The sequence below is a fragment of the Panthera uncia genome, chromosome C2, assembly GCF_023721935.1.
Source record: "Panthera uncia isolate 11264 chromosome C2, Puncia_PCG_1.0, whole genome shotgun sequence".
Taxonomy (NCBI): domain Eukaryota; kingdom Metazoa; phylum Chordata; class Mammalia; order Carnivora; family Felidae; genus Panthera; species Panthera uncia.
The window spans coordinates 150462791-150477111 of NC_064810.1; the positions used below are offsets into that span (position 1 = coordinate 150462791).

The 14321-nt window shown below is 39.0% G+C and overlaps 1 protein-coding gene across 9 annotated transcripts in view; it reads left to right on the forward strand.

Annotated features, from left to right (window-relative positions):
* The window catches only part of LRRFIP2 (LRR binding FLII interacting protein 2), a 106169-nt gene that overhangs the window by 62788 nt on the left and 29060 nt on the right, over positions 1-14321 (forward strand). For 5 of the 9 annotated variants that reach the window (XM_049629045.1, XM_049629036.1, XM_049629038.1 and 2 more), the window contains 3 exons: positions 6786-6830; positions 8431-8547; positions 11350-11421. In XM_049629045.1, coding sequence (XP_049485002.1) covers positions 6786-6830; positions 8431-8547; positions 11350-11421 — 234 coding nt within the window. The remainder of the gene's footprint in view (positions 1-6785; positions 6831-8430; positions 8548-11349; positions 11422-14321) is intronic. The other 4 variants (XM_049629039.1, XM_049629040.1, XM_049629042.1 and 1 more) reach the window with 1 other exon arrangement.

The following is a 14321-nucleotide window of genomic DNA, read 5'->3' on the forward strand; positions in this document are numbered from 1 at the left end:
AGAGAGAGAGAGAGACAGAGAGAGAGAGAGAGAGAGAGAGGGAGAGATGGAGAGAGAGAGGGAGAGAGAGAGAGAGAGAGAGGGAGAGAGAGACAGAGAGAGAGAGAGAGAGAGACAGAGAGAGAGACAGAGAGAGAGAGAGAGAGAGAGGGAATCCCAAGCAGGCTCTACACGGTCAGGGCACAATTCGATGAGGTGTTCGATCTCACAAACCGGGAGATCATGACCTGAGCCAAAGTCAAGAATTGGATGCTCAACCAACTGAGCCACCCAGGCACCCCTGAGAATTTCTTTTTCATATTCACTCTACTATTATCATACCTAATAAATAAATAATTCCTTGGGGTGCCTGGGTGGCTCAGTCGTCTGAGCGTTTGATTTTGGCTCAGGTCATGACCACATGGTTCATGAGTTCAGGCTTTGCATTGGGCTCACCGCTGCCTGTGCAGAGCCTGCTTTGGATCCTGTGTCCTCTTCTGGCTCTGCCCCTTCCCTGCTCACGTGTGCGCGGGCTCGCTCTCTGTCTCAAAAATAAATAAACATTAAAAAATAATAATTCCTTAAAACCATCTAATACCTAGCCCATATTTAGATATTCCTAATCAGTCTTAAAAGTTTTCTTTTTATTTTGGTGAATCTATATAGTACTAGGTAGACTTTGAAGGTTGAACAATAGAACGTATTACTTAGCAAAGTATCACTAACATGTGGTGACTCAGAGGAATCTGAATAGATTTTAAACGTTTGGACCATGGCATTGTTTTGAAGAAATGCTTATCCTTTGCTTTCACATTCATGGGGAACTGAATTTAGGAAAGATTGTCCAATAGAGATGCCTCGAAGCATTTGTCTTAAGGAAGGAACCCCAAACAGCATATACTCCCTGACGGATCTAACAGCCTGATTTTCTCTTTGACACCTTCTCTCCCTTGCTGGGATTAGTGTTGTTTTGCACATAGACCGGTGCTGTTCTGATTTTCAAGCACTTTGAAGCAGATGAGACGTAGTATTTCTAAACCAAAAAGTTAGTTTTTAAATGAAGAGATACTGACTTACATTTAGCATATTACTGATTGTATTTATTTGTATTTGATAAACCTTTATTTATTTTCAGAGAGAGGGAAAGGGAGAGGGGCAGAGAGAGAGGGAGAGAGAGAATCCCAAGCAGGCGAAGAGCCTGTCAGCAAGGAGTCCAACGTGGGTCTCGATCCCACTAACACAGGATCTTGACCTAAGCTGAAATCAAGAGTCAGATGTTTAACCGACTGAGCTACCCAGGCACCCCACTGATTGTATTTAAATAGCTGTTTCTGAATGACTTTAATCCTTGTAGTCCTTAAATATTCCAGATCGTTGGGCCTCAAACCTAGCCTTAGAGCAATCCTGTCTTGCCCTCTGTCAGATCAAGGAATCTCAGCATGCGGAGTTGGAAAGCTGGCTGCCAAAAGTCTTTGCTCTGAAATATTGCTCATTTTATTAATTTGCTTAACAACTTGTCCTTTTTTTGTAGATACAAACAATTTAATGTATATACCTTTTTTCCTTAAAAACTTGAATTCTGTTAGCCTCATATTTGTGATGGTGGTTTTGTCCTCCTTACATGTATTTCTTGGCAGTTTATCTTAGTAACTACACAGAAGTGAAAAGCTTGATAGTTTAAGGAAAAAATCTCTTCCTGCTTCTACTAATTTAATATAACTCTTTTCTTTTCCCAGATAGTTATTTTGGTTTATTTACATATTTTAAAATGAAAGTTATACATATTTAACGTGTATAACATGATTTGATATAATAGCCTGTGTGTGTGTAACCATTATACATGGTTATAGCGCCCTCTTATTTTATAGCCTGTGAGCTAATGATTGTTATCTTTTTTTTCATTGTTGTTTAAGTACCTGTAATGATATCCTTAATTTTACCTCTTGATAAAACCTTAATGTGTTAACTAAAATTTAAATTAAAAAAAAAAAGGTTTTACTCTGTAAAAAAACAAAAACCCTAAAATGCTTGCCATTCCTCTCTCTAGAGCAAAAATTTTCTCTAATATTATTTCTTGTAAAGGGGAACTATAATTCAGTTCATTGTGGATAAATGGGAAGTAGACTTGATATTGCCAAGATCCCTGCCTTTAAAAGGTAAGCTGGGAAATCTGCACTTTTATGTGAAATATTCTGATTTTAAAACGCTGACAGTGAATTCACAATTTTAAAAGACACTTTCTGGCTTCCCCACTGTGGATCAAATATATGTGTACAGTCTGCTCCATTTACAACTTCTGAGCTAGGAGTGCTTGAAAAGGGTGCCAGGCCCTGATTTGGCAAGACTCTTTACACAGTATTTGTGACTGCTCTAGCCAATGGCCTTTTTCTTTTATCCTATCGGTTAGGCTGGGGAGAAGAATGTAAATGTGCTAACTTTAGTTTTACTGATTATTAACAATTAGTGCATTTCTGAGTGGAGTCCAAAGCCATTTTTGCTTTATGAGATTATTAAAATTAATTGCTCCCTTCCCTTCTGTAGTTGGGGAATCAAATCTTCAGTTTTCTGGGGTTTTTTTTCTGTCAAACAGAATTTTTATTAGTGTTATCATATCATATATAAAATTAGAAGTTAATAAATGATTAGACTAATGATTACACTAAACAAATACTATAAATACTTTGTTTGACTATAACTTTATAACATTAAAAAATAAGTAGTTTATTCAAATGCCTTGATATAAATACCTTTAACTTCTGATCATATAGATTACTGATACATTTGACCAAATGGTTGCTGCACGCTGAAAATTGTACACATCAGACATGAATAGCTCAGTCCTTTTAAGAAAATAATTGTAACAAGGTACCAGTCTTTATTTCTAAACAACTTTTAAATGACAGCATCAAAATGTATTTATAACTAAAATGCTCTGTTTCTATTCTATTCTAAAAAAATTCAGTTGTATTTTACCATTTTAGTCAGGTAAAATTATCTGTCAAACTAAGCAGCCTTATGTTTAAGTGGTTCAAAGGGCCTCTTAATCAGAGAATAAATATCAAAGAATAAATACCTTTCTTTAAGAAGAAACAAGGAGTTTCAAAGATTTGACAAGATGTGTATTCTAAAATATTTCTCACATGTGTTAATTTCAACAAATATTCAAGGAGTTCAGATTTAAAGAGAAGTAATGTACAATCTGTAATGTCAAGAGCAAAGCATTTTCAAGCATCCTGGCATAAATAGGGCAAAGGCTTTTATCGCTGAAATGTGGGAAAGATTATATTTAATTTTGTTTACTAGTTGATAATGGAAATTCTTCAAGAAAATGTTACTTAAAAAAATTTTTATTTATTTATTTGAGGGGGGTGGGCAGAGAGAGAGGGACAGAGAATCCCAAGCAGGCTTGAATTCAGGAAGTATGAGCTCATGACCTGAGTCGAAACCAAGAGTTGGTCACTTAACCCTTTGAGCCACCCAGGCGCCCCTAAGAAAATACTACCTTTGAACTTAAGCTTTCAAATTGGAATATGAGGGGCGCCTGGGTGGCTCGGTCGGTTAAGCGGCCGACTTCGGCTCAGGTCACGATCTCGCGGTCCGTGAGTTCGAGCCCCGCGTCGGGCTCTGTGCTGACAGCTCAGAGCCTGGAGCCTGTTTCAGATGCTGTGTCTCCCTCTCTCTCTGCTCCTCCCCTGTTCGTGCTCTGTGTCTCTCTGTCTCAAAAATAAATAAACGTTAAAAAAAAAAAAAAATTAAAAAAAAAAAAAAACAAACAAATTGGAATATGAAGTTTGCCACCGTGTGCTCTCCTTTTCACATTAATACTAATGTGAAATATTTCACTAATGTGAAATACTAATATTTCACATTAATACTAATGTGAAATATTGCAAGCTTGTTAGCTGACTTTCAAGTTCAAACGACCAAACCCCTTCCTTGATCGGAAAATTACCTATTTAATTATTTAAGAGTGCAATGACGTAATGTTTACTTGAAATTTTTTGAGAAGAGTAGGCTGCAGTTAACATTAATGAGCAAGTCCTGAGCACCATATTAAGGCGGAAAAAAGCTTTGCTTGCTGTTTTTTGTTTTTGCTTTTGGTATTTTAGTCTACTTTTTTATTAGCCACTTTTTAACAATTTGATTTACTTTTAATATTTTTTCTATCTCTAATTTGTTTTACAGAATTGCAACCACATATGCAGCCTTTGCTTTCTGATTTCTCACTAATGTTACAAAGTTTTTATATTGTTGTGCATATTCATTTTTCCATTGTGACTTATACACAACAATTTTTTATCAGCTCTAGTCACCATGATTTTGCATTAGATCCTCAGGCCTTATTCATCTTATAGCTGAAAGCTTGTAGCCTTTTGCTGTTTCCCTATTTTATACTTTAATATATTAAACATGATTAACTTTTATTCCATTTAAAAGCCTTTTCAGTACCTGGCAGACTCTGGGTCATCATCATGAACCTTGGCTTGTCATTGCGGGTACAGGTGTTTAGACCTCCTCGAGAGGGCACTGGGGCTTTTGGAAGACCAGGTTTCAAGTGGCTTTTTGTCTAACTGGGAGGTAGCACGTAGCAGAGCACAAGTCTGAGAAGTGAGAACTGGAGCCTCTGGCCAAGTCACTGCAGCTCAGGGACCTGGACTGCAGCGTCGCTGCTCTTGGCATTTTTCGCTGCCTTAACAATCCCCGAGGTTTGGCGCGTGATCGGTTTGGGTTGCGACAGTGGGGATCTGTCAGAAGACAGTGGAAGCAAGAGAATCGACGTTGCCACGGGCTAGTTCAGTGATGCAGCCTCTGAAATGTAAGATCCTTGCAAGCTGACTGTTTAAAAAATGGGTGGGTTTGGCGGTCATTTTTGTGAGAGGGGACATGAGCCCGGGTTTTGGGTGGACCTAGAAGAGTGTTTCTGGATTTTGCTTGTTTTTCTCTAACTCATTAGTAGAAGAGAGGTGGGAGATACTCTGAGGAAAATAAGGCAGTTTTATTCAGACACGGTATTTCTTTCACTCTGAAGAATAGCACTTTAAATGTGAGGCAGTGGCTTTAGCAGCATAAATGTGATGGCAGAGGATTCCTTTTCGTGGCAAATTGCTTGTTTGTTTCAAAACGTTTCATGTGTGACTTAAAAAAAATCAGTTAACTAGAATCAATTCCTTGTAGAGAGTGTTACTGTAAAAAGTGGCAAAAAGATCAAAGTCGAAAGTCTAATATAAATGCATTATTGATACAGTACTTTTAATAAAGTAAACACCTTTTATTATAAACAGTGTTTATTATATAAATGCAGAGAAAAATGAACGTGATAAATGGGCAATGAAAAAGAACAGAAAACCTTTCAAATATGAGGAAATTAGAATGAAGTGAACTGAAAAGAACCAGAAATAATGGCATTTTGTGTTTTAATAATTAACTGAGGAAAGTTTTCAAATCTTTTTTTCTAGATTGAGCTGGGAGGGTTGGTCTAGGAGTTGGAATCTGGGTTGATTTTCATTTAGTTAAGTAATTGGGACAGTAAGTAATATGAACACGGGTTTTAAAATTCACAAAACTGAGATCTGAATCCAGCCCTGACGTTTAGCAGTTGTTCAATTTTCAGGAAGATCTTTTGCCCCTGAATTTCTCTCTCCTCAGCTGCAAGGTCAGGGTTTAGGAGGAGACCTGTAAGATGCCTCTCTTTATGAAACGCTAATAACTAAGGCCTGTCTGCGGAAGATAGGCTACCTCAATCATCATGTCTAGATAATAGGACACTATGCTGCTGTTAAAGTAAATGAAGTAAGTCTGTAAGTACAGATGGGGTATGATTCATTTCCTCATTCACCCAGTAAACTTTTAGTCCTTCTACATGTCAGGTGCTATTTTTGATGTTATGAATACAGAAACGAACATACAGACATAGGCTTACTTACATTAAAGATAAAGAGATCAGACAATAAATTAATAAATACCATGGGGTCAGAGATTGATAAATGCCATGAAGAAAATGAAGTAGTTTCTTTAAATCCTGAAAGATGGTAAGGAGAAAAAGAAGGTATAGAATGTATTTGAGGCATTGCTCTAGAATTTGTTAAAGACTTGGTGGCTGGTTATCCTTGGATCAAGAATTGGAAGGTCAGGACGTGGTAGAGTAGGGAGAAAGGCTTACCTCACGTACCCTTTTGTGCTATTTCATTTTTTCTTTTATTTTTGACATGTGTGTGTACTGCTTAAAAAAAAACCAAAAAACAAAAAAGCCAAAGAGCTGACTCCCTTAAGGCTGTAGGGGAAATCTTTTTTGATGATATATTTAACATGCTTTAATCCAGTCGAAACTCTTTGTGGCTAATTGGACTGGTCTTATCTATGTGTCCTGTGTCCTAATAATGTTTAGAGAATAAAGCTTTTTGGCTTTTGGTTTTATCAGAGTTTTGCTTTTGATGTGTACAAGTTTGTGGGTTTGTTTTTTTTTTTTTTTTTTTTTTTGTATTAACATTTGCAATGGTAAAACTTAAGTTTATATATAATTTTCTTTAATGTGTTTCAAATACCATGAAAAGAAAATCTAAAATTCTAAACTTCTGCACAAGGACAGCTTGCTCACTGCCTGTCCATCCTTAGGATAAGAATTAACATTCTTGACATTTTGTCTTATGTGTCTCAACTTTTATTTCAGTTTTAATATGTTTACTTTTAGGTTGCAAACAGCAGTTGAACTTGGAGAACCCAACTGTGGTCATTTCTTTTTTTCCTCTAAAAAAAACCTGACATGCTAATAAGCATCTTTCCTGATTTTTATCTCTGTTCTTTTCTAGTTGGATGAAAAATCTGACAAACAGTATGCTGAAAATTACACAAGAGTGAGTATATACATTCCTAAGAGAATTAAATTCTCAAGGTCAATTGAACTTCATTTCAACTGCTATTTCACGATTATACTACATGTGAACTGGGGGAGCTACTCTGCCTTTCTTCGTCTATTTCCTGTTCTTGACCCCCCAAATTCCTCCGAGGTTGAATCATGTGAAGCTCTGGGAAGAGAAAAGACACTGCGTTTTATTTCCTTGAATGTCACTTCTGAAGCTTTTGGCTGCTCTTTTGATTTCCATTCCCTAGAATTGGATCCTGAGAAGAAGCCATTAAACACTGAAAATGAAGTGGAACGGTAGTGACAAACTCTGAGGGTTTTGTTTTTGTTTGTTTTTGGTTTTCTTCCTTAATAATACTTTTTTTATTGGAAGTAAAATAACTCCTTTCTAGGACTTGTTTTGTGTTAAAGTCTCTATCTTCTGGAAGTACTTCCAGAAAGTCATTTTAGGGAAATTATCAGGATTAATTTCATGCTGTACCTAAAAAAGATACAGCTGTTCTGTCCAGTAGGGATACAATGCAAGCCACAAATGTAGCCCACATATGTAAGTTTAACTTTTCTTTAAAAAAAAATTTTTTTTAATGTATATTTTTAAGAGAGGGAGAGACAGAGTGTGAGTGGGGCAGGGGCAGAGAGAGAGAGGGAAACACAGAATCCGAAGCAGGCTCCAGACTCTGAGCTGTCAGCCAGGAGCCCGAGGCAGGGCTTGAACTCATGAACCATGAGATCATGTCCTGAGCCGAAGTCGGACACTTAACAGACTGAGCCACTCAGGCGCCCCAAGTTTAACTTTTCTAGCAGCCTCATTAAAACAGTAAAAAGCAACAGTTAAAATTAATTTAAATAATTTATTTAACCCAAATATCCAAGGTATTTCAGTGTAATTAATATGAAAAATTGTTAATGAGATAATTTACCTTCTTTTTTCCATACTAAGCCTTTGAAATCTGGTGTGTATTTTACACTTAATTAACGTCATTCAATGACACTTAAATGTCAGTTTCGTCCAGCCGTATTTCAGATGCTGAGTAGCTGCATGTGGCTGATGGTTAACTCTTTGTGGTTGCTCCATTGTGTGTTCATCCAGTAGCATATCTCACATGTAAACTAACTGTGGGAATAGCAGTCTAAATTCATAGCGATACACACTTTGCTCAAGCTGCAAATATTGTTTCCAACTTTATCAGAGTATTAGAAAAAGAAAAGATTCTAAAGAAGCAGCCTCAGGAACTCAGTAGCAGGACTGCTAATTAGCATACCAGTTATAAATCCTGAACTGTTTTAAATTAATCTCGTGTGCTCAGTATTGTTTACAGTATACCAAAGATAGAAAAAAACTCGCATGCAAGCCACTTCCTTTGTCATTATGAATTCTAGACTACAGTAATGTGTTGCAGGGAACAAGGTTATGCTTCATATTCCCCAGGCACGTTCCCCAGGGCATCCCTTTCCCAAAGCCAACCTATATTGTCCGCACCTCTCATCCACAGGTGTTAGGTGTCCCCCGCCCCCACCCCATGTTCAGCTTCCACAGCAAACGCCTTTGTACAGAAACAAGACTTAGATGTGTCCTCTTTCTCTTTCTCTAGCCTTCGTCTCGGAATTCTGCCTCAGCAACAACCCCTCTAAGTGGAAACTCATCCAGACGAGGGAGCGGAGACACCAGCAGCTTAGTAGATCCAGACACCTCATTAAGTGAATTGCGGGTAAACCGCAGTCTTTGGTTTGCTTTTTACAAACAGTTTGGCGGCTTCTTTGTAGTAGAGTATACTGGAGCTATTTAACACTTAATGTGACTTAGTGGGAAGAAAAGGAGTTTGAGTTCTTGAAAAAATACTGTTAAAAGACAGTTCGGGAATGTGACTCAGATCTGAAAGGAAAGAGATGAGTTAATTCTTTTTTCTGTTCTCTTTCTTGAACATTTGATGATATTGGAATGATCCGTATCTCTCTGCTCACTTACCAATGCCAAAAAAACTTGTATGTAAAAGTAATTCTCTCAGAAATAGTTGGCCATATTTTAGATGGAAAATACATAGATATGCAAGGGACCAGGTTCTAGGAATTGTCGGCCTTTTGAGGCATTATGGTATTATTTGGCTGCTGGAGTATAGTTATCTCTCAATTTTTCATGGTAAGATAAGCATAGGAATATTTGGGATAACAGAAATACCTGAGTTGAGTCCCTGGGTTGAGTTCCTGTTCTTATTAACCCTTTTATTTGAAAGATGGGGACTTTCAAAATGTATTTGAAGGTCTGTTTGCTGAACCTACTATTTGTGAGCAATGGGGGGAAGGGTTGTAATAAAAATTGCATTCATTCATTCATTCATCAACATTTATTGAGCCGTTGGCTTCAGCAATTTAGGCAGTGAAACACACTTTGACCTTCAGGAGTTCACTGTTTCATAGGGAAGATCCGCTGATAGAAACCAGTAAAACTCGGTCACGTGTATGATCCTATGTAGTAGCAAGAATAGGACTGTTGAGAGAATTCAGAGAAGCATCAGCTCTGTTGGACTGGGAGAAGTGATTACAGAAAGCTTTTCAGAGGAGACCCACTGTGAAGGAAGAATGCAAATGCATCAGGCAAAGAAGTTGGAGGGAAAAGGCTTTCTGAGAACTTGAGAGAACCAGAAGGTTCTCTGTCTAGCACAGTTGCCCGAGGGTAGGATGGGAAGTGAGGAGGAGAGGTGAGTGCGTGGGCCAGACCACAAAGCATCATGTGTGGTAGCCTAGAAGACATTTGGTTCCCCGCCCCCCCCGCCGCCCCCCGACAACTGTGGGATATTAACCAGGGGAGCAAGAGTATCTGATTGGCATTCTTAAGGAGTGTCCCCAGGTCGGAGGAAGCTCTGCAGGTGAAGGGAACCCTGTGGGTGAGTGATGAGGATGGCGTGAACAAGGCGAAACTGCAGTGGGAGACGGTGCAAGGAACTTGCTCCGAGGAGAATCCTGGGAGACACTGGAGTTGATTGGTCGGTAGCAGAGAGGAGAGCTTAAGGGAAGGTTTTTGTCTTCTTTCAAAGGCAGGCTTGATTATTTTTATTCGCTGGCTTGAGCCAGTTGAGAGAGAACAGGAAGGCAGAGTGAGGAGAGGGTGGCTGATGAGCAGAGTGCCTGAGAGGGATGCCCGGGCGCAGCTAGAGGGGGGCCAGATGTGGCGGGCCCGTCCTGCTGACACAGAGAGGGAGGGAGGGAGGGAGGGGGCGTGCTGGGGTCCTGAGTCAGACCGCAGGCAGGTAGGAGCAAGAGTCCGGCTTACGGGATGGGAGGCCTGTAAAAGTGGGCTGGGGGTTAGGGGGTGGAGACGTTTGCAGTGGCGGCAGCGGCAGCGGCAGCGGAGAGCTGACCCAGGCCGACATGGCGTGACTTTGAGGGTGTCCGCATTTATCAGGCTCTTACGAAGTACCGGGCATAGGTGCTGGGGCTGCAGAGTTGAATGAGCTCAACTCTTGTCTTCGGTGGGACGGAAGGCCGGAGGACAAGGCCTTCCAGCCTCACCACTCAGCTCGTATTGCTTCTTTGAGAGAATGACTTCCTTGAAGGAAATGAGAGTTTTGTATCCTCACGCTTCGCTCGCAGTAGCCTCTTGATGTGTGTCTGTTGATGAATCAGCGAGTACAAGACAGACCTACCAAGGAGGAGACGAAGAGGGCAGGGGGGGTATAATCCAGAAGGTGTGTGTGACCGGCCTTTGAGGATTGGTCCTGCCCGTATTGCAGAATTGCACGTGGGGCCCTGTGGCAGTTGTATTCCGCCTAAATCAAGCATCCAGGATAGATTGTATGTAGCAGGGCCAGGTATAGGAGGAACTGTATTTTCCATTTAAAATTTGACCTGCTTTGCTTTTAATGATTGGGGTAACATTTGGAACAAATGCTCTTTTCTCATCATTCATTTAAATGGCATCCTCAGCATAGACTCTCTCATCTGACATACGGTTTAAAATGTCGGTGTTTAACTTCCCTCCCTTTACTTTCTTTCTTCCAAATTAATTGTGATTAGTAACCAAGTCATCGAAAGACATTTTGTTCGTGTCCATTTATTACAGTTTTAAAAACTTCTGAATGAGCCAGTAAAATTTGCTGCTTATAATTAATTTAGTACTTTACTAATTTACTGGTTCAGGTGAAGCATTATGTTAAAGATTATTGAAATGATTTATAAATTTTTAAAGTTTATATGTTAAAAACATTATAATTGGTACAGCTTTTTCTCGTACACGGCCCCATCCCCCTCTTGCTAATGCGGTCTCAACACAAGTTCATGCCAAGAAGATATGTAACACTTTAGATTGATTACTCCAGGCCTTCCCCAGCCCCATTATCACCTGACCTATTTGCCTCGTTCGGTGGTTTTAAGTGGCAGTTACGTTTGTGTATTTTGATTTCTCTGCTTTTGGTCCAGAATACATGAAAGTAATTCACATTTTCATCTGAATCCTTTGAGACTTAAGATATGTTTGTGCATGCTTTTATGCAATGGTTCATTCCTATGTCCTGCAGGATATCTATGACCTTAAGGACCAGATACAGGATGTAGAAGGGAGATACATGCAAGGGCTTAAAGAACTAAAGGTATCAGGGCCCATTGTGCAGCCCACGCATGCTCTCTGTGTGCAGAATGGTTGGGTAATGGTGGTTTCACAAGTTCTGTTAACCCCAGTGCACAAAGCTTCACTAACAGTGTTTGTCTTTCCAGCATGTGCTTAACCTGCAATGCACAGGAAAGGTGAACTTTCAGTCTGCTTATGTCTCAACATTTACTATGGTTTTTGCAATATTCAGTACAAGATATTATACCTTAGAGTTTTTAAACTTTGCGAAATACTTACGTGTCGCTTGTGTCTTAGCCATACAAAATAGAATTGGGTAAACTCTTGAAACGTATTCTGAGATTATGGTTTTCAATTGAGAATTAGACCTTAAAATTCTTCCCTGCTAAATGAGAGAGTATTGCCTATTTCTGTCAACAAATTTAGTCAGTATTGAAGGCAGGAGGAAGAAGCATCTAAGAGTGCGTTATTATAAACATTTCTTACAGAGGAAGGAACCTGAGGTAGGAGGCCTGTGTTTTCATTTTGTTTTTTCTTCTCCTCCTCTTCCTTTTCTTGTTGTTTTTCACTATGGCTCAAAGAAGATTACACAGATTCAGTGCTTTGAAGAATCTGGAGGTAAATTGAGATGGGCCTTAATCTTTCCCGAGCAAGGATGGCTACCAGTTCTCAATAGAAGTGTCCCTGTGACACGGACATTTTGGTTGTAAATGGCGGTTGATTATCATGCACTTCCCCATGTTTAATTATGAAGTTCAACTCTGATACAAGGAAGCTACAAGTTTCTCAACATGTGCATGGCCCTGTTTGAAACCGAAATATCAGGTCTCAAGATGCATAAACAAGGCATTCAGAAAGACGACTCAGGATATGCCCGAAGGACAAAGCGGGGACCTCACGGGCAAGGCTCTCATCAGCTTTCCTGGCGAGACGCAAAGTGGCCCAGTTACCAGTCGGTACCTTCACGCGGGTCATGATCGTCCGGAGGAAACTTACGGTTACGAGTCAGGACAGAAAAGGGTAGCGGGTCCTATGGAGAGTGTCCGTGAGGGCAGCCTGGAGGCTGCTGATCTGGCAGTGTGTGTGTGCGTGCGGGTGTCAGTCGAGCAGGAGAAGTACAGGGGTATATGCTGATCTGCCCCGTCTTCATGGCTCAGATCTTCAGGGTTTAATCACCTTTGAAGATTTTAGTGATAAGACTTTTGGAAATATGTTGGATCAAGGGAGCAAATTAAATATGTTAAATAAATACACTTATATTGAAATCTCATATGTAATGTAACGTATCAGGAAAGCAAGCAATTCAGAGGTTTTCTTGCTTTTTATTTATTTAAAACATTTTTTTCTTACATTTTAGATCTACCATTTGTTACCTTCTTTGAAGGATACAAAAGAACAGATTAAATGTGAGACTGAACAGATACAAGATCCCCTTTTTTAAGAGAAAAAAAGCAAAACTTTATGTTCCTCACATTATATGTTACCGTGCTAAGAAAAACTGTTAAGATATACATTAAATATATTCATGTTCAATGCAACAGTTTTAAGCATACCTAGAGTAAAGGAAAACTTACTTAGTGATACACAATGATGTGCCCTGCTTTATTTTATTATTATTATTATTATTATTATTATTTTCATTTAGAAGAGATATAGTTTATTTTATTGAAGTAAAATTAACATAAAGTGCTATATCTAAGGTGCACAACGTAATTATACAACAATTCTGTACGTTACTCAGTGCTCATCATGATAAGTGTACTTTTAATCCCCTTGTCTATTTCACCCATCCCCTGCCACCTCCATTTTCTTAATTCACGGTCAGCATATAATTGAGCTTGACTTAAGGTTATATTTGTCCTTGAAACAACTCGTTAAGTGGAAGAAAAATCATTAAAAAATGATCTGATTGGTGATCAAACACAGTAGTGTGGTAATATCCATACATATTCTATTGAAAAAGGATACTGGGTCATTGCTTATGATATTCTTTTTTTTTTTTTTTTAAAGTTTTTATTTATTCATTTTGAGAGAGAGTAGGAGTGGGGAAGAGAGAGAGAGAAGGAAAATCCCAAGCAGGCTCTGCACTGTCAGTGCAGAGCTCAATGTGGGACTTGAACCCACAAACTGTGAGATCATGACCTGAGCTGAAATCAAGAGTCGGGACGCTTAACCGACTCAGCCGGCCACCCAGGCACCCCTACTTTTGACAGTATTCTTGATTAAGTGGGTCGGCCTTTGGGATGCTTTTCCTCATTCTGTCTTCCATGCAGAACCACCTGGGTTTTGTTAAAACACAGATTGCTGGATCATACTCCCACATTTTCTCATTCAGTGGGTCTAGGAGGGGGTTGAAATGTTGCATTTTTACCCAGTTCCCAGCTAATGCTGTTGCTGCTAATCTAGAACCCACTCTTGCAAAATCATTGCCTTAGATACATTTAAGTAAAACTATTTCCTAATAGGTATCACCATATAAACTAGATTTAAATAATTGAAACTACCTTGATACTTAAATTTAAAACAGTCTTCTGTGGTTTGTTGTTTAAAGGAAGAGTACATTCCGTAAATGTTATGTCACATTTATTGTGTTATATATTGTATTTTTGCATCTGTTGAGTAACTGTCTTAGTTCTGGTTGTTCATGCAGTTACGTCCCATTTTCTATGAGACTGAGCTGTGAAAAAGACTTTTTTAATGCTATCAGCCTTTAAGGTGGATCAGAATCATTCTAAATTCTGTATTATATAAGATCCTACTATATTTAAATCATTGTACGGTTGACTTTGGTTTTATTTTTTATTTGGGTTCTGTCTGTTCCCAGTCCTGGTATAAATGTCTGTTAATGCAGTCCTAGTTTGTGAAGCATTATTAGTGTGTGTGTGTGTGTGTGTGTGTGTGTGTGTGTGTGTGTGTGTGTGT